The 21738-nt window shown below is 38.5% G+C and overlaps 1 protein-coding gene across 1 annotated transcript in view; it reads right to left on the bottom strand.

Moving 5' to 3' along the window:
- Positions 1-21738, bottom strand: part of SORBS2 (sorbin and SH3 domain containing 2) — a 153780-nt gene that overhangs the window by 105700 nt on the left and 26342 nt on the right. Inside the window, exons 2-5 of the mRNA XM_018561296.1 lie at positions 10234-10283; positions 6378-6470; positions 1959-1985; positions 1680-1807 (exon numbers count right to left, since the gene is read on the bottom strand). Of these exons, the coding sequence (XP_018416798.1) occupies positions 1680-1807; positions 1959-1985; positions 6378-6470; positions 10234-10243 (258 nt within the window). The 5' untranslated portion in view covers positions 10244-10283. The remainder of the gene's footprint in view (positions 1-1679; positions 1808-1958; positions 1986-6377; positions 6471-10233; positions 10284-21738) is intronic.

Genomic DNA, 21738 nt, shown 5'->3' with positions numbered 1-21738 from the left:
TAAAAAACTATATATAATATGTGTGGGTACATTTAGTAAGAAAGTATATTACTGCTGTGGAAGAATCACACAGCAAAAATGTAAAAAATGTGTCAGTCATTTATGAACAGAACCTGAAAACTAGCTCAGTCATGAAGGGGTTAAAGGCCATTCTGTAACCTATAGAATTATATACATTACATTGTATCTGAAAAACTATACTAGAAGATCTTCCTTCAACCATTCTTGGCATTCCTAAACTCATTAAAATAATTATCTGGCCGCTACACAATTTCTGGAACACACAATATCTGGCAACCACATCTATGAACACAAAACCATTAATGGACAGCAGAAGCTGTTCTCCACTTATGTTTTTCCTTCTGGTTTTCTAAACTTCAGGATAAATTGTCTGTGGATAACACATTAAACAACTGCGCCTAACTCATAAGTACTGTTACATGTAGCTGAAATGGTGATTTGTAGAATGCTATGCACTAAAATCATAGCACATTTATATTTATTTTCCTTGCATTTCTTAAAGTGACACTAAACTCAGCAGTTGTATCCTAAAAATGTATTCAAGTACCTAAACTATCAACAAAAATTTATCTTATTTGTGTATCACTCAGCTGTAGATCCTCAAATCATCTCTGAATTCATATTGACGCTGTCCTTCCTTCTGGAGGGTGGCTACTTCTGTTCCCCACGACCTCTGTGTGTGTTGTAAAGTAGCCACTGCTCCAAGCTCATTCCTGAGATGGACTACAATCTCACATTTAGTTAGTAATTTGTATTGAGATTGTAGTCCATCACGGGAGCAAGCTTGGAGCACTGGCTACTTTACAACACATGGAGGAACCATGAGGAACAAAAGTAGTCACCCTCCAGAAGGAAGGACAGTGTCAGCATGAATTCAGAGATGAGTTGAGGATCTGCAGCTGAGTGTTACACAAATAAGGTTCAGTATTGTTAAAGTGGACCTTTACCCATTATCCTTAAAATAACATAACAAACACACCTTTAGACGTTTTTAGTAATGACAATCTACAAACACATACTTCTAGATAATTCCAGGCTTTGTATTCTTTGCATACCTTTTTTATCTTTTCTTTCCCAGTCTTCTGGCAGTGGCCCTGTTAACTAAGGGCAGATTACTAGCTCTCCACTTACTTCCTTGAACTCAAGCACATGTGACTAGGACATGTGACCATGCACATCATCTCAAGGGAGAAAAATGCCTTTCCCTGAGATCTCATGAGATTACAGATGAGATTTCCCAGCAATGCTCTGCTGATGTAATCTTCCCAGGATGCAACACTTTGGCACGTACATCATTTGTGCCAGAACTGGACCAGGAAATAGATGAACTCTATTTGTAAGTAAATGAAAAACAAGTTTGTTGAACTAATGAATGTAAGATTATTTTAAATCTGCATGCAGAGCAGCATGCTGATGTGATTTTTCGTAAAAGGGGGTAAAGATCCACTTTAATAGTTAAGGAACTTGAATGCATTTTTAAGATTTAACTCCTGAGTTTAGTGTCACTTTAATCAGATAAAATATGATCCGTTTAATACATACTAATTAACATGTTGATGTCTGACTCTTGTCACTTTATAGCATATAACAAAATTATAATTTGCTTTGCTGAAACCATTTCAGTTAACTATTAGTAGTAAAAAGATAAACATATTTACCTGAGTTGGTGATTTCTTTTCTTGTAAATTTGGACGGACGCTTCTAAAGCCTTTTGCTGCAAGGGAGGAACCACTTGAATCACCATTCAGTGCATCTTTGATACAATCATTGTAAGATCTCCAGATATCTAAAGTTAAATCAAATGATGTTTACAGCACCATAAATGTGACCCCAGTGAATAAGTGTAGATATCTACCAGCTACTGTGCATCTCTGATGTAGATTGTAATCCCCAGTAAAACACTCATGAAAAGCTATACAACAAAAACATCTGTATACCTGAGTCAGGTGAATACGACTCCTGCCCTGTAAAAAGAAAAAGTGTATACTTAATCAGCATATATATTAAACATACACTAAGAAAGAGGTTAACTAAAGGGCCAGTCCACCCAAGACAGATTTTTCTGTTCTTGGTAGAAGGAAAGTGTTTTTGTGTATCTCAAGAATACTGGTGGTGATGAGATCTCCATGCTTCAACTCCCAGGTCTGTATTCTGTCAGCATGCTGAGAAGAAGTCACAATATATGGGGCAATATATCCTAACAAGAAATAATGAGGATATTCAACATGTAAATGTAAAAGGCAACAGTTCAAGTTCATTTATGAAGGTCACTGAACTGAACTCATACCTTTATTAAGTAGAACTCCAGCCAAAACCTCTTCTTGTTTTGGCATTGGCTTGGAGCTTGCAAAGTTTTTATTGCCGTTTTGTCCCCACTGAGTACGACTTCCATCATTTCTTCTCATTGTGACAGCAGGCCACTAAGACAGGAAGTTAGCGGAAAAATCTAACTTGGGGGTGCACTAACCCTTTAGTAACAAGTTCATTTAAACTTTAGACATTTAGGCAATTCTATTTTAGCTACACATTTCCTAAAAATCGTGATTTTAAAACTAGGGCCGCAACTAATGATTATTTTCATAATCGATTAGTTGGCAGATTATTTTTTGGATTAATCGATTAATCAGATAAAAAAATAAAATAAATACCATCCTTAATTTAAAATGAAATACACAAATGCAGTGTTACAAACAAAGTTTTCTTCAGAATAAAACTGCATGCACATTTTTTTGCAATCGCACTGCACTGGAGCGCACAGCACGTACCGTGCATTCCAGTGCGGGCGATTACAATGTGGGTGGGAGGCGCTTTTGGCGTGCCAATAAAATGAATGGCACTGTAACACATCTCCCGCAGCAGAATTTGTTATACCGAAACCGAAAATTACTTTTTTCCCCACCTTTTATAATTTTTAAATAATTGCATTGTAAGCACATGGCACTTGAATAGCTTCAGCCAGGGAATGACACCTGCCAGTGGCAAGATTCCACAGATGGCAGCTAAATGTAAATAAAGCAGGTAGTGGGCTGGTGCAATAGCAAGCCTGCTTTTGGCCATTTGAAATTGTAATAGACAATAGCAGGCTGGCTTTTGCACCCACCCACTGCTTGCTGTGCCCTACTCCCAGCATGGATGAGAGAGCTAGGGGATCCAACCAACTAATCGATAATGAGAATGGTTGACAACTATTCTCATTATCATTATTATTATTATCTCATTATTATCGATGCAGCCTTATTTCAAAACACCCACATTTAACATTGCTCAGAGCAAAAGCTTTTAAAATATGGCCATACAGTGGTATTTTAAGCTGTTAGTAAACAATGGATCCTGCCTAAGATACTCCTTCCACACATGCCATATGTATCTGTTTACTCACAGTCACTGGAAAGTTAATCTTTTGAAAATAGTCCACCTGGTACATTTACTTTTTTACACTTAATTTAATAAGGTCTCTATGGTCTTATGGTCTTTTGAAGCCTTCCTACAACAGTATTTTATTGTATGTTCTAAAAAATAGTTTTTAAGTAAAAACTAATTTTTTGGATTGTCACTGGAATACAAGATAAACATAATGCTGTAGTAGCTGGCAACAATTAAAGAACTATGGGGTGAGTGAATTATACTCATCCCCATAGTTGGAGCCGACATGTGACATTGAAGCTTTAACACATCGGCTCTATTGATCGGGAAGTGAGCAAATACATACCGCTGCTCGTTCACTTACCGATCATCTCCCTGCAGAGAGGCGACTGTCAGTCAACGCTCCCCACAGGGATTCTACCCCCCCCCCCCCTCCCGTCTCTGATCCTCCAGCGCTAACTGGAGGGACGGACAGGGAAGGGGGCGAGGCACAGCTGGCACTGTCTTTAGAGAGGCAGAACCAGCTGTCAATCAGCTAGCTGGGTGGATCTCGACAGTATTGTCGGGATCCGTCCCGGCTGTGGCACTCTTAGCATATAGCGGGCATTAGCCTGCTATATGCTTAGTTTTCGGTCACGAGAGGACACAGTATATGTATTCCCGTGAGCCTCAGGAGAACTATGGAAAAAAAATGTTGCCCCATAGTTCTCCTTTAGAATGAAAAAAAGAAAATAAACCAACAGATCAATATATTCTTAAATACATTCTTATATTCTATATATTTTGCTGTGTTGTAGCTATAAATTGTGGTTGAAAAGCTCCAATAAATAAAATAAGATAAGAACACTGTACCTACTAAGAAACATAGTGGAGTGTCGGTTAGGTATTGGGGCTGCTTTGCTGCATCTGGCATGGGGTGCCTTCAATCTGTGCGAGGCACAATGAAATCTCAAGATCATCATGGAATTCTGGAGCAAAACGTACTGCCTACTGTTAATAAGCTGTATCTTCTTAGTCACAGGATATGGGTCCTCCCAACAGGATAATGACCCAAAATTCCCATGAATGACTAAGAACTGGACATTAAACTGTTATGTAGTGGCTTCCATGTCCTGATCTGATTCCTACCAAGCGGCTATTGAAAAAGCTGAAACATGGAGTCTAGAGAAGGCACCCTTCAACCCTAAGACAGCTGGAGCAGTTTGCACAAGTAGAGTGGGTCAAATTACCTGTTGTCAGGTGCAGAAGTCTCATTGAGAGCTACATAAAGAATTTGTTTGCAGTGATTTCCTCTAAAGGATGTGCAACAAAATATTAGGTTCAGGGTCATATCATAAATTAAATATTGTAAGCCAAGTCTGATTTTATTAAATATGGATGAACAATGAGAAAATTGTGAGTTCTTCTGTTTTCATGGAAGGGTACCAACACATTTGTCCATTTCTCTATACAAGATTTGAACAAATTACACTGGAAAATTAGGCAGTCTGTGGAATCCAATCACAAGAACAAGCCGCAGAGGCCTGCTTTAAGTATGGCCAGATTTCAGAAAATGGCAGGGTGCCACTTGTTCTATTTTCTCAGGATTTGAGAACAACTATAATCAGATAGTAAGACAACAAATTAAACGATATTTGAATATTACATGCATTTATTTCTTACAAGGCATGTTAACTGTGAGATTATGTTAAATTATGGGGATGGTAAAGTAAAATGGCACTGAATTTCAGCCTTGGTCAGGAAGGAATTCTTTATGTAAACCCAATTGTTCAATATTGTGTCCAGCAGTACATTAACTGCTTACATTCTTATTGGAACATATGTTTTGCACAGTGTATGTACAGTAGGTATAGGTTCTGTTTACTCTTGTTTGTAGTGCTTTGCTGGTGGTGTGTGCTTTATACATTACCATGCATCTCTATGTAAAATGTATTTTGCTGGAAATTCCATCAACACCAGGATTCAACAGGTGCCTTCAATGCACCTAAAGTGCAGAGGTGGAAATACAGCCTGAATGTCCAACCATCATCTAACATTTACCGTACTTTTATTCTACCATCACAGCATAATTGTGTTTTACATAACTGGCCAGAAAGCAAAATAGGAAATCTGACCTGGAACCTGTATAACTCATAGTTTTAGAGATTTAGTACCAATTGCAATAGAGAGGCTTCTGAATGATGACATTGAGGTAGCCGGACTGAACGCCTCAGGATTAATGACTGAAACCGCTTCCTCGTGGCACAGCTTTACAGATATCAGGGTATTGCCAGGAAAGCATATTGCTGCTGAAAAGGTTAAATGTAATATATTTTCTTGCAGCAATACATTTTCACTCAGTGACTCATTTTCTGACATTTTAAAAAGGAAAATATAGCAATTATGTGTACAAAGATAGTCAATGATTCATCTATTGAAAAAAAAAAAATTACAATACTTTCACAGGTTTAGATTTGCAACTGTTGGGACAATACGCGGTCTTTGAATATGAGCAACTATTTTCAGCAAAAGAGCAAATGGCGTGCATTAAATACAAACTGAGCTTAGAATGCTACAACACTGCACTGCTCCAATTAACATATTGCTTTTTAGAAACCCGGTAAAGGAGGCATATAGCGAGGCTTCATGTATTCATACAATTGCTGATAACTAGAACCTAGAGAGATACGCTTGCTTTTGCAGGTATATACTGTATAAAAATGTATCAATGTCTTCAGCTTGATACAACAAATGAAATTAATCAGTTTTGTCATTACATTCAAAAATAAAATGGCTTTATTAGGAAGTGCTGAAAACTTCATGTTGAGATTTTAAAGTCACGTATAAAGGAAGAAGAAAGGCAGATTAAGCATTGTCCAGAGCAAATAATCAGATACTCTGATATTAGATAAATGACAGGCCGAATGAAACCCCACTTTCCCTTCCTGCAGCCTTTATACATTAGGCACATAGGTTTCATAAGGTCATTCACGTAGCTTGGTTAGTTTCTATACCTGAAGCCAATAGATTTGGAGAACTTTGCGCTCTCTTCACAGCTGTTAGTGTGACAGACATTGCAGCACGTTTACGAGCACATCCACCGCTATCTGGAAGCACACAAAGTGATAATGATGCAAGCCAAACACAGACATAGCAAGCACATGCAATGTAAACACTGGTACAGTGTGGCGTGTCAGCAAAAACACAAGTTTGTTAGATGAAGGTGCACACTTGTAAGTGTACTAGAACTGAACTTGTACATTTTCATGTGCTGCCTGCTGAATCTTACAGGTCAGCCTATCTGTGCATATTAGTCATTCGGTAGATAACACACATTGTATCAAAATGCAACATTTTTCCAAAATTGAGGGCTTCCAAAATTCTATTCCCCTAGCCTACTAGTAAAATCAAACTGTAAAAGCTAAATCCACTGGAAAATAAAGCATATCTAAACCCAAATACAGAAATTTAATATATTGGAGCTTACCAATCCTTAGATGTGGTGTCTGCATTCATTTCCTTTTTTACCTGGTAATCCCGCCAGTAACACACTTCCTTTACTAGGGCGAGCTCACTCGCTGTACTATATATATGTAGGAACAGCATTATCACCCTAGACTGTTGTCCTCATTTTGGACTATACACATCTCTCCCTCTCCTCATCTCACAGAGGGGAGTTGCTTTGTAGTTCAGAGAAGAAGAGAAGGCTGCTGAGAAGGCTGATAACATTATATAACCGTTTGCCATCCGGCCAATGTAAATACACGGGCGGACGGAGGATGCTTCCCGACGGGTGGACGTGCCTGTACATAATTTTTTTTTCTGCTCCCGCGCACCCCTGAACAGAAACTCGCTGGGTATGTAAACAGTCAGTACCGGCTGCTACATACAAGTGTTCAGCTGGCTCTAAAGACAGCCGATCGCTTGTATTACCATATGTACAATGCGCCCCCTCTGCTGCTGCCCTCTCTCCCTCCACCACCGCTGCCAGTTATCCTGGGCTCCGCTGTCCCCCTCTGCGGGCCCGGGACCGGCACAGTGGCTGTCTATACTGAGGAGGAGGAGAGATCAGCATTCCTCCACCGGTGATCTCTCCTCCTCTCTCTCTCTAAAGGTGGAAGCGATGTGTATTACATCGCTTCCACCTTTAGTTGTCATTTCTCTGGCTGCTATAGCCAGAGAAGAAGCTGGTGAAGCAGATCTCTGCTTCATCAGCTTCTTTGGGGGTCCCTAGGTGACATCCTCCTCCCCTGCAGCAATGAGGGACCGGTCTAAGAGCAAGCCGGCTCAGAGAATTGGGTGAGTATAACTTTGTTTTTTTACTTCCTAGACCAAAACAAGCACTTAAACCTTGCAGTCCAGGGTTAGCCCCACTGCAAGGGTTAATCATTTTTTCTTCTTTAAGATTTCAGTTCAGTGCACAGGAAGTGACCAGGACACTGGATTTTCAGGCAAGATCAACAGGTATTTGCCGTACTTGCTAAAAATGTTCTTAGCCTAAACAAATGAAAACTAATGCAATCACGTCTAAGGACTGGTAAACTGCAATATGCTCAGTTTTTGTTCTTGGGTTAAGAGGTTACGATATACTTTAACGTGATGGTTTAATCTGAGGAATTGAAGCAAACACCAACAGCTTGTATAAGGCTTGGAAACTGGTGGTAAGATTAGTAGAACAAGGGGGTATTAATGTTCGGTGAAAGAATGGTGCTTTGGTAACTGAACTACAAGGGATATATGTAAGCATTCCGCAGTGGCAGAGATATTTCAGATTTTCGATTATTTCTTTTTGGAGCATCAACAGCAACAGTGAAAACTCCGATAAACTGAGGAAAAAAAACCCCAAACTGCTGAAAAACATTAGCTTTATTATAGCTCTACCACTGTATTCCTGTTTAGATTTGCTCAGTCTGAAGTAATTCTTGGTGGAATAGACATGGAAGCCCATAGCACCAGATAGAGAAAGCACAATAAAGTTATTACATGTACTATATTTTTCAAAGTGCACTTACTACAGAAACTTCACAAAATGAATTTGATTCTTTCCAAAACTGAAAAGTAATTCATATATTATTTGCAAAAATGTAAATATATTTAAAATAGTTAAAATAATGAGGATATGCATTGTATATACAACTTTCATGCTATGGCTAACTGGCAGAGTAAGCTGGGAAAAGACAAAGGCATGTATTTATAAAAAAAATTGCGAAGCCCTGCAAAACTGCACGTACATTCGTTCTGTGTGAATGGAGGCAAAAACAAATGTCACTAGTAAATTTTCTTTCCAGGTCCAATGGTATATCAGGTAAATACCACATTATGGCACTAGAAGGAACGGAGGCGCATAGGAAAGTATTTATTTCGACCTGGAACGAAAATATACCAACACCATTTGTTTATGCCCCATTTGCATAGAATGAATGTACATGCAGTTTCGCAGGACAAATGGCTCTGCCAACTTTTGTGTGTAAATACATCCAAAAGAGTAATGCAAGTAATGTGACTTGATTAAAACTATGTTGTTCAGATCACTGCATGGGTAACTAACAATGCTGGAAGTAGCAAAGCCTCTTATATATTATTAAGACAGTCAGCTATTACAAGTTAAGAAATAAAATAATTCTATAGAGTATAAATGTTAAAGAATCGTTAGATTTTAAGAAATAAAAAAAAGGTATGTAGCATTGTTACAAAATTCTCAGATACAATGTAAAAATGTCTAAGCAAAAATATTTTGGTGGAAAAATTGACAAAAAAATATACCCAAAGGATTGAGTTACACATACCAGTGAGGGCAGGTTCACACCATTATCCGGACCAGCTCAGTGAGGCCAGATCTGGTCTGGAAAATGGTGTGAACCTGCCCGCAGTTCCAGTGCATTCCAGACCAGACAAAATGAGACATGCTGTATTTTCCTGGTCTGGTCTGGAACGGACTGCGCTGGTGTGAACAGAGGCCAGAAATAGCATAGGGATACATTAGGATGCATTTTGGGTCCGGAAACAATCTGGTCTGGTCTGGACATGATCTGGATGTGGTTGAATGGGCCCGACAGCCGAATTGGCGCAATCTGGTGCAAATACACGATACTAGGGTTTTTTTGTCTACGAGTGACTTACGATATATAATAAACTGAACATACATCTTCCCTGTTACAGTGGGGACAGGATTTTGAAAAAGTGAATTCTTAAGCAGACCAAAACCTTGCTATAAATCTAAATTACTTTATTGGCTCCCACTTACAACTTAAACTGCTTAAAAAAAGTTGTCCCATACTTACCTGCCCGCTGCTTTGGCACTTGTCGTTGTCAGCGGGTCACATGGCTGATGACAAAAGGTGAGATTTCTGATCAGGCAAAGCCACTGATTGGCTAGCTCTGCCTGAACATCACCAACAACTTTTTATAACAGTTTAATTTGCAGACAGCAGGGGACATTATAAAATAGTTCAGTTTTGTGTAATGTAGTTTATTTCTTCCTCCTATATAATACTATTACTCAATGCATTTCTATATGTGTATATGCAGGTAACAGGGTCACTTAACTTCCGCCTCCCCAGCAGCATACGCCTACCTATTCTTCACTCCCCCACCTTCATGTGACAGTGCTGGATCAAGGGAGAAGTGGAGTGAGTCATATGCTTCTTCATACTTGGAAAAGCCGGGGAGAGAGGAGAGCAAAAGAAGGTGAATGTAATCTGTTGGGGAAAGGGGAAGTCAAGTCACCCTTATAAATTGCCGTATGAAGGTGAAGAAAAGGGTCACTTTAAGGACTGACAAGAGATGGACCCATTAACAAACAATGAAGCAGATTTTTTCCACCAGTATCATAGCAAGCATGAACTGTAAAATGACTTCAATTAATCATACCTGTATTCATCTTGATGCAGCAGGATTAAGTGAAAGTGACGTCAGTTTGCCTGTTGATGAAGAAAATATTTAAATTTAGACAAATATAAATGACAATTTACGATAATTATACAATCTAAGATGCTGGCTGATCAGGAATCCAGTAAATTACATTTGTGGAACATACAGAAACTCTACACAGCCACCTGTGAATCAGAGATTGTTCTACAGAATAGTTTATAAAAGGACAAATGTTTGATTTCGCTTGGCTACGACAATTCTAGATGACAAATTAGAAAAATAGAACACAATTAAAAGGAAACATAACACAATCCTTGTTCGGGTGAATGCCAGCAAAATCTAACAGATTGTTCTGTTGACAATATCCAAATAAAATCCTATAACCCCCGATTACAAGTATGATAGAACATGGCTGTTGTTGGTAATATTGGCCAATTATAAGATAATTAAAGCACTTTGTAAAATACTATTTGATAAAAAATAACTCATCTTTCCTTATAGATAGCTTATGTCACAACCTCTTTACTTTGAGTTAAAGGGAAATGATCTCAGAAAGATCTTTTGATGAATGCACTCAACAAAGTCTATCTAATTGCAAACCTTTTTTGTTTATAGAATAGTGAGGGGTTAGAACCTCAGTTTGATTTGTATTGCTGCCTGTGTCCACGCTAGGGTGATTCACCCTCTCTATCTGTGCTAGTGAAAAGTGTCACTGGGACTGAAAGGGAAAATCATTAGACCAGGAATAGAGGAGAAAGCTTCCAAGGGGGACATTTGGATAGAATAATGTGGGGTCAGAACCTTAGGCAGAGAAAACTGCCAATTGTGGACATTTGTTCTGGTAACAACTAAAAGAGGATTTCCCCCATTTGTGAGACATTTCCCTACTTCCCATTATGTTAAAGAAGAACTTTGGGTTGTATGAAATCTTAACTCTTGCAGTGGGGCTACCCCCACACTGCAAAGGGTTAAGTGCTCATTTTGTCTAAGGAGCTAAAAAAAACCCAAAGATATGCTCACCCCAATCTCGGATTGGCTGGCTGCTAGACCAGTCCCTGCCGCCTCTCTCCCCCTCTGCTCCAATGATGAAATTTCCCTAAGTGTCCTTATATCCAATACACTGTGTTAGATGTGATGACTCACGGGAACTTAGACCGCTGGAGTAAAGGGGGGGGCATGGCTGAGGGGACCAGTCCAGGATTCAGCCAGCTGCGAGATTCGGGTGAGTATACCTTTGTTGTTTTAGCTCCCTAGACAAAATGAGTACTTAACCCTTGCAGTGCATAGTGTAGTCCCACTGCAAGGGTTAAGATTTCATATGCCCTGAATTCTTCAAAGGACAGAAAAGGAAAAAACAAAAAACAAAAGTTGTGGCTTTAGATACTTTAATGAAGCTTGTCATTAGCTCACCTACACACTGGACACTGCTTAGTGGTTAGCATATCTGCCTTTCTGCACTGGGGTCCTTGGTTTGAATCTTGGCCGGGTCAGGACACTCTCTCCATGCATGTTCTCCATTAGTTTGCATGAGTTTCCTCTAGGTACTCTGGTTCCCTCCCACTGATGGTAGGCTACTGGCTCCAGTTTAAGTTATGTGTATGTATGCACGTGGGATGGGGGCCTTAGATTGTAAGCTCCTTGATGGCAGGGATTTATGTGAATGAAAAGAACTGCCTAAATTGTTGGTGCTATATAAATACTTGTAATACATAATAATGTCTCCGATATTTGTGCCTCAAGGATGTCTGTTGGGGTCATTCATACCTTTTAAACACATAGTCATACACAGATGCTGAACAACAGGCATCCTATACCTTAGAAGGCATTAAGAAACCTTATGTGAGTGTTTCAGTCCAATTATCTCACTTCAAAATGAAATCCATATTACATGGGTTTGTTGTTCATCTAGGCTGACTAATAGCTCTGTGCCATTATAGACGAACCTCCCAGGATACTGTTGAAATCATTTTTAATGTTACGTGTTGCAATCAATTGCTGCATGTAATTTCCTTTATAGACAAGTGGATTTCTCCCATGCAGCCAGAAATCAACAAAAAGAACTGTTAAGTTCTGAGCCTGTGTACTATTCGACAACATTTTAACATAGAAAGAAAGCAACATCTTTACCTGTTCATCATCACAGCAAGAAAATATCATGCAGGAACATTTCCCAGCCATATGCTGTCTATAATTTGACTTTAAATAGAAGTAGAAAATTCATGTCATAGTATAGAAACACAGAAGTGCTTGTTTAAGCTGAACCTAAGGATTCCAAAAGGACAGAACACAATGAGCCAAGTACATAGAAAGACAGTAAATGGACAAGCTGTGAGCCAAATAAAAATAAGGGGCTTAGATTGTCAAAAGCAATGTTCTTAAAGTTACTTTCTCCAAATATGGTTGAAGTCTCAGTATTAGTTTCATTTTGTTGTGATTCAAAAAATGTATTATAGCCAATGAAAAACTAAGAAGATAAAATGGCTAATGCTGCAATGCAGCACTTATCTAGCAAATTCTGTAGTTGTAATACCAGTGTGGATGCTTACTTGATCTTACACTTGTACACTTGTTGCAAGAGCTAACTTTTTAAATAGCTGGGGGGCTCATTAAAAAAGATATGTACATTGAAATCTGTTCTATGTAACCCATAACATTATACCCTCACAATTAACTGCACCAGCTGAAAGTTTTAATCAGGCTAATCATGGGAATGCCCACCATAAGTGCTGAACAGGAGAAGATCAAATGGAAAAGAAGGTAAAATAAACAAACAGCATGCAAAATATACCAATGGGAACACTAGTTCTGGTGACCTTTGGAGGGATTTCCTCTTACTACCTGCTGTGGCTATAGGACAGAAAGTAAATGGAAATCTCCCCAATGGGACACTCATCTCTGTCCTCCCCACAGTTCACTCACTGCCTGCATGGGTCTGGTCCCTGCAATGTACTAGCCATTTATCTGTACAGAAGTAGTTTGCCCCATAGACTTCTAATAAAACAATGGGGCCAGGAAGCATGTTGGCAAAAGGTGAACTTCAGAGTAAGGGAGATATAGCAGCATTTCAAAAGAAGGACACCACATACAAGTGTAACTTGCAGAGTACACCTACCTTCCATGACGCAGAAGAGAGAATCTGTTGCCAAGAGAGCTTATGGATATGCAGCAATTTACTAACTGAAAGTTACACTAAACTCAGGAGGTAAATCTTAATTATTATTAAAAAAATGTATCTTATTTGTGTATCACTCGGCTGTAGATCCTCAAATCATCTCTGAATGGGTGCCGATACTGTCCTTCCTTCTGGAGGGTGGCTACCTTTGTTCCTCATGGTCCTTGTGTATTTTAAAGTAGCTACCACTCCAAGATCACTCCCGTGATGGACTACAATCTCATGCTTAGTCTCCCAATTTGTAGTGAGATTGTAGTCCATCACGGGAGTGATCTTGGAGCAGTGGCTACTTTACAAAACACACAGAGACCATGGGGAACATAAGTAGCCACCCTCCAGAAGGAAGGACATTGTCAGCACCAATTCAGAGATGATTTGAGGATCTGCAGTGGAGGGATACATAAATAAGATGCATTTTTGTTAATAGCTAGGGTATTTAAATGCATTTTTAAGATTTAACTCCTGAGTTCAGTGTCACTTTAATAAATGTTATCAGTGTTTTGATTCAAGTTACAAAATATTCACTTTACGTAAAGTAATATGCAATGTACAGAGCTATTGAACCCATACTGAAAGCTACGATAGCATCAGAAATTGAAAGTCAATGCCAAAACTGTTGGTTTTCAGCTAATGATTGCTCAGCAATGGCAGAATAATGTAAAATAAAACAAAACCCCTTTCTCCATTACTTCACTGTGCTTTACAACACTGACTTTAACCACATGTGACAGATTTGCATAAAAGTAAAAAAATAAATAAATATAAAAAAAGCCCAATGACTTCATGAAAGCAATAGAAATTATATAACCATATACATTATGGTGAGATGGGACTCAAGGAATCAAAAAGACCTGCAAATGAATCATCGCATCATTTTATTTTTTAAGAGATGTGCATTTGGCTGTTGGGGGTGTAAATGAATGATTTTCAAAGCCCCGCCCACTCTCCTAAAATAGGGATTAATTTGTTAATTTGATTATTTTGGGGATATGTGATAAAATGAGGCCTGTGAATACCTTCACTTTAAGGTTTTACGGTGCTACACAAAGAATGACTGTTGAATATGATGAGATAACGTTTGACGGTGCTTAAATATATTCATAGCAAATGCATGGTCTGCAGGCTCAACACACCCAGGTCCGGGTTACCACTTATATTTATCTTCACATATATTATCTATTCTTTAACTAGAGACATATAAAATAAAATGTGTGCACATATGGAAGCTCAGGCCACACAGGGTTCTTAGCAGCATCAGCAAAATGCCTGGCATTCAAAGTAAACTCATTTATACCCAGTTCACATAGTTTTTAAGCTGTCTAAAACTAGAGCGAATCCAATCATTTTTGTTCTGTTTTGATAAAGTTTCTTTGATTCCAACCTCAGCCAAGCAAAAGAGCTACAAATTATTGAGGACACCACATTCCTGGAGTGTTTGCTGGCTGCTAGTGGAGACAGCATTAGTGCTATTCTCTCAGACAATGTAACTTAAACAGCGGTGGCATCCATGAAGAAAGATCCATGGAACTCAACACTGCTCTGATTCATCCCGGGCTGTCAGAATGATTTCTTATATGTGGCAGTAGGGCTGCTGGTGTACGGTATGCAACACACCACTAGATATGAAGTGGTTCGTAAACCACATCCTAGAATTAGTCAAGTGTTTTATATTGCTTCTAATTTACTGATGGATTCAGAATGATGCATTTGTGTACACTTAGACCATATTTTATAACAAGGTCCACCTGCTTCATTTGTCTGACTCTATACTATTCATGTTACTAGCTGGTGGGGTACAAAGCATGCACTATACGCTATGTAGAACCTATCCATGAGACATCCTCAAACACAAAACATGAGATGTGAACTCAGTAGAGTTGTTGCTTTCTGTTTGTAGGCTCCCGAGTTTGATTCTGTATCAGTTGAGTTTTTGTGCAAACTAAGCATACAAATGTCTGTAGGAGCGGATGTAAACTTTGCTTCTTCCCAGGAGTTCCTAAGTATCCGCAGAATCTGTGATTTTTTTTTAATTATTTCAATTTTTTACGTTTTTAGAGAATATTTAACAAACAGATGTGAGATGGGCTCTTGACATTGTATGTCCTACACAAGATGTCCCACAACAGGGCATGTCACAGGACCTCATATATATGCCTACTTGCAGCATCATAGTAAAACATATTACAAACCTCATATGTACCAAACATTTTTTTTTAGAGTATTAAAAAAAGATAACTTAAAAGCTCAGCTTATCTAGGGTAGGATATTAGGTGACTCGTCAAATACCTTCTTTATTTCTGTGTCATGTATGAACGATATCCATCTGATCTTTTAAATTCTTTCCAACATACCCCAAACTACAGTCTTTTCAGTGTAAAGGATTCGGCTTTTCTTCTACAAGGCATGATGATTACAATGGTCCCCTTTTGGGTCACCAATATGTAACTTTGTTTAGCATGGTCAATCAGAGGTATAGTGGCTCACTTGGTACTTTGTAATGAAGGCCCTTGGTTTGGACTTCCAAGACATTAATTCCCATGTCAATTGCCAATGTCAATCCCATCTGGGTCACTAAAAAAACAATTTTAAAGCTGTCTCCCCCCGCTGCCTATCAGACTCAGTAGAGTTGTTGCTTTGTGTTTGTAGGCTCTTGAGTTTGATTCATCTTTACACTGATTTCATGGCTAGAAAATTACTTTAAACCGACAAACAATTATATATTTTCTAAAAACAGAGGCACTGTAAAATAACAATTTAATAAAAAAAATTCTAGCTGCTATTTTTTATGTTGCACGTTTTTGCACATTTAGAGGCCTGTGCAAGTAGCCATCTATAGCCACCCAGATCACTTGTACATAAAAGCCATCCACCTGCTGTAAAAAAAATGATACCGAGGTCACAGATGCAGCCGTGGCCACGATCTTGGTATAACCATTTACAGACCAGGACAGGTACATCCTATGATCCTTAAGTGGTTAACAAAAGTACTATAATTTATGTATGACAAAACAAAACCCGAGTCCTAGAGAAAAAAAAAACAACTGTTCTGATGGAAATGTTTCTATATACCCACTGTTAAGATTCCTCTTTTCCAGCCTCCAATGTACACCACCCTCCGTTACTAGCTTTGGTAACTATGACCTTCCTCCTTTTGTTCCCCCATTTGTTTCAAGGAACCCTATAGAAACCCTTTTATAGGTGTGATGTGGCCACTCTACCCTCATACCTTGCAAGAACTAACTTACAAAATACTAGAAAATCTCATTATGTATTGCTCTTCTGTTTTCAGTCCTTACATGGGCAGTTAATAGACTAACTAATCTGTAGCATAATTGTGCCATGGATGAATGCAGTTAAAATATACTGAAAGAGCTTATTCTTCTGGCGGAGCCCACAATATCATCTTTTAGATGTGCCAGTGTAGTAGCTTTTCAGTGTGCCGCTGCAAACTGATGCTCTTTGTGCTATGTTATTAAAAAACCAGAGCCAGATATAAAGTGATATCAATGTTTTGCTAATGCTAAACATACAGGAAGTGTGTGGAATTGAAAATACGTGTTCTGTATATTCACATGTCTCAGCAGTGAGCATTTCCAGAAAATTTGCTACAAGAAAAACATCTAAGAAATGGAGTTGCCTGCTGCACTTTACCAAGATGAAACATTAAGCAGACGTGCTACTCCCTATTTATTAAAACTCAATTTATTGTTTTGACTAAAGCATGCCATTAAATTTGCATTTGAGTCTGGAACTTTGTACAGGTAAGTGCAAGCGCCTGTATCTCTCAGGTAAACCCATTTTCCTGACTGCTTAGCTATCCTTAAGGTGAGTTGCCTATATCCCTGGATCTAGTGATCATAACGAGATGGAACTTTCACTGCAGGCAATACATGCTCACTCATTGTTCCTCATATACTCAGTTTGGACTGCCTGGAATTGTCACTGGTTTACGAAGTCAAGCTGTAAAAAATATGCAATTAGTATGAGTCTTACTTTAGATTCATGCATTGTTAGAAAAGGCTAGTGGACTGGTAAAAAAACAAATGTCCTTTGTCAATGAGATTTTCAAACATGGTTGTATGAACCTTTCTCCAGGATAATTAGTCATTGATAAATGTAATGTGGACTCATTCAGAAAATAGATAGGTGTTGTTAAAATTAATTGTTTTCAGTATGTGTCATAGGGTGAAGGTACCATTTAATGTACTGTCGTGATAATGGACACAGTAAACATCTCTTACCTCTCAGACTTTTATTTGGTGTATTTATTATGTGAAGAAAGTCAATGTGACTATTACCCACAGGCTATGCAGGACATGTGATGGGGGCCTTTTTATTCTAGCTCTCTGGATGTATTAATACAACAGACTGGGCAAAAGACCAGAGATATCTGCCAGGCCATATTTATAGCCTCTGCAATCTATTAATTAAAATTCCTTCTCTTAAGTTATTTTGATTCCTCCTGGCTTCCTTGGCGATCAGAGTTGCAGCACTCAGAGCACACACAGACTGTGAGGCTTTTACATATTTTATGAAACACGAAGGTAACTGAGCATGAGCTTTGTTAATTATTTAGATGACGGCTTGGATGTTCTGTTCTTTATATTATACTGTTGTCGAACATGAAACACTTTCGGGTGAATGATAATGATTTTATTCGAAAAGACAGTGCACCTCTTTCAATCTGTCTGCATTGTGTTCTCAAAGAATATTCCTCAGTTGAGCTATACAAATGCTGTTAGGGAGATTTGTTTAAGGGGCTTTCCTAAATAAGTTACAAATGCAACCTGCCTAGAATGCCCATGTCTCCAGACTGACAGGCAAACATCAAAGTACCTTGATGGATAGATAAGTCCTCCCAAGGGCCAGCCCACTGCTTGCATCTAGACTGAGGGCTCTTGAGAGGAGTACCAAGGTAGGGCGCTTTGATGTTTTTAGGAAGTGATGTACAGCACCCTGCCAGTCCCTCTCACAAGCTCTGATCCGCCTGCATTGCATAGAGAAGCACTAAGACCTGGTAATGACGTCAGTGGGTCTAAAATAATATGCATAGTTAAAATGGAAAGGTTTTATTTAACAATTTCATCAGCAACTTGATGAAGGGATTACCCTGGCTCTTTTCCAAAATATATTGAGTGCATTTTACAATACTTTTTTAACAAAATATGTAGTTTTTCCAATTCTAGCTAACATTATTGGCGAAGAGGGAGAGCTATACCCCATTTAAGGGCAGGAGGCAGGAAAAGGTCAGAAGCCATTTTATATAAAGCTTGGGACAGCGTCCTATTATTCAAGATTAAACCTGACTCTTATTTACATCTAGTAAGTAGAAGAAAAGTGTAAAATTGAAATAACTTCTATATACACCACTGATATAATGAAATAAAGAATCTGGTTGGTGACTACAGGCAACAAGAACAACTTGTTCTTTAGGCACTTGAATGAAGAACTACAAATCTCTCTCAATTCTACATCCTAACATAACAAAAATGACCTGTAAATGTCAGCTGTACCTAAGAAGAATGCAGATGATTTTTCTGGGATGAGAACAGAATATTATTCTCACCGAAAACATTTGAGAACTATTTTATGATTCTCCTTCACTTCAGGCTAAATATATATAGAACTTAAAAAAATTAGTTTCATATTAAACCATGATTAACAAAACATATATTCTAGTCACTTATGACCTTTGGATAATTTTTTTCTGCTAATAGATAGTGTACCAAGGGTAGGGATTTTAAGTGCAGTTGCTGTGCTAAGGATAAAAAGTTGATATAAAGCTGATTTGCAGGGAGATGTGTATGGCCCTTAAACATTTCCCCGCCTGGCTTTTAGCAACCTAGGACACTGTGGCTGGAAAGGGGGGCAGCACAAACCATGCCACTCTGCCTGCCACCCCCCCACGTGACCAAAACAGATGCCGCCTTAAAAAGGCATGGCCCTACACACTCACTGGCCCCTTATACACCTCTTCAACTGCTCGTTAACACAAATATATAATCAGCCAATTACATGGCAGCAACACAATGCATTTAGGCATGTAGACATGGACAAGATGATCCGCTGAAGTTTAAACCAAGGAGGTGACTTAAGTGACTTTGAACGTGGCATGGTATTTGGTGCCAGACGGGCTGGTCTGAGTATTTCAGAAATTGCTGATCTACTTGGATTTTCACACACAGCCATCTCTAGAGTTTACAGAGAATGGTCTGAAAAAGAGAACATTTCCAGTGAGCGGCAGTTTTCTGGGGGAAAATAACATGTTGATGCCAGAGGTCAGAAGAGAATGGACAGACTGGTTCAAGCTGATTAAAGGCAACAGTAACTTAAATAACCACACGTTACAACCGAGGTATACAGAAGAGCATGTACAACACATTGAACCAGATGGGCTACAGCATTAGAAGACCACACCGTGTGCCACTCCTGTCAGCTATGAACAGGAAACTGAGACTACAATTTGCAAGGACTCACCAAAATTGGACAATAAAAAACTGGAAAAACGTTGCCTGGTCTAATGAGTCTCGATTTCTGCTGCAACATTCAGATGGTATGGTTCAGAATTTGACACAAACAACATGAAAAATTGTAGCTTAATTGCTACTGATAATTGTGTGATGGGGCTGATAATTATGGGCTCATGCACACAGGTGCAAATGCAAGTGTATTGGCATGCAACAGAAAATACGCCTGCATTTACAGCACCTGGGAGCCCCCAAATACAGCAGTATTTTAGGCTGCATGCAAATAAGTCTGTATTTCAGTCTGTGTGCATGAGCTCATAATTATCACCCCCATCACACAATTATCAGTAGCAATTAATTGGTAAAACGGTAGTAGCGATCAGTCACTAAACAGAACAAACTGCAACTTATGGTGTAAACTACACAAGCAGCATGTAGTATTAATTAATGTCACATAATTGGAGCAATGTCTGATGATGCCCAATATATAAAGAATACTTTTATATCTTGCACCATAAGAAGCTGTTCCATCTTAGCAATCTTAGCAATTATTACTAGTTATTTTAGTCGTGCAATCAAGCTACAAATTAAATTCTGATAGCAATACACATGCTTTAGAGGTCAACAGTTGGATGAAAACATACACAACAATGTCCTACAATCTCTTGGACCAAGTACTCGGTCTCCATCAAGAAATTCAGGAAAGAAGCTTATTTTACACATAGGGTATACATATATGTAACTAGTTCTCAGGAGTACTGTAAAGAAAGAACCACAGAGTCAATATACACAAAATGTGTTAGAGTAAGTTGGTCCAAAAGGACCCCCCCACCGCAAATACAGCATTCACTTCTTTAAACAGAAGATATTCTGAGAAGGTTGGTTTGATGCCTATCTCTACCCAGTAGTCTATGTTCCTCAGTTTTGTGAAGAAGTGATGATGTGTGATTACCCTCTGCTGTACTTTGAAGGAGTTAATGTCAGCAATAAATAAAAGCCCATAAACATCCTTGGAGACAAAAACAAATGTAACACACAAGATCAAAGTTAGAGCAATTTTCCGGTATACATGGCAAAAAATAATGTTGAACTTCCTGTGTCCCTGACGCATATAAACATTTTCCTTCATTTGGTGCATGACTGCAAATGTTTCTGGAAAAATACGAAGGGAAATAAAGCTTAAACATTTCTCTCTGGTAGATCTAATGTTTTTTTCATGGTGTTTTATTCTCAAGCACATCATGATTTAAAGTCATCACTAGGTTAAAGCTGATAGAAATCAGTATGTGAGAAGGAGCCAGTCTGAGCTATGGGAAAGTTATTTACTGTGGCTCCATGCTAAAAACAAAAACATAGCAAGTCATGTAAACTGAATTTGGAGGAAATGCAATGGTGTTACTAAATTAATAGGTGTAAAAGGACATTTATAAATAGGGAGAAAGAGAGAGATAGAAACCTACAAGCAGGAGGGAAGCATCAGACATTGATTAAAGTTAGGACATTTTCTCGCTCACCCACTCAAAAGGCACATAAACACTAGATAAAGAGTAAATACACCTGCTGCCATTTTAATACATAGGAAATAGAATCCAACACAGCATTGATACAAAGGAGTCTGCGCATGCATATTATTATCAAAGTACTTCAATGGTTTCAGTTTTGCATGATTATAATAATTATACGCAAAGGCAGGTATGAAAAACCTGACTTATACAGCATTATTATAACATGTATAAGCTATAACTAGAATAAAAAGGAAAAGTGACTATATACTGTATTAAAACTGACACAGCTGTAGAAAATACAAATCTCTCTCTCTCTCTCTCTCTCTCTCTCTCTCTCTCTCTCTCTCTCTATATATATATA

The sequence above is a fragment of the Nanorana parkeri genome, unplaced genomic scaffold (genome assembly GCF_000935625.1).
Source record: "Nanorana parkeri isolate BGI_ZX_2015 unplaced genomic scaffold, ASM93562v1 scaffold513, whole genome shotgun sequence".
Classification (NCBI taxonomy): Eukaryota; Metazoa; Chordata; class Amphibia; order Anura; family Dicroglossidae; genus Nanorana; species Nanorana parkeri.
The sequence above is the reverse complement of the archived record's forward strand: the minus strand, read 5'-3'. Positions and strand labels throughout refer to the sequence as shown.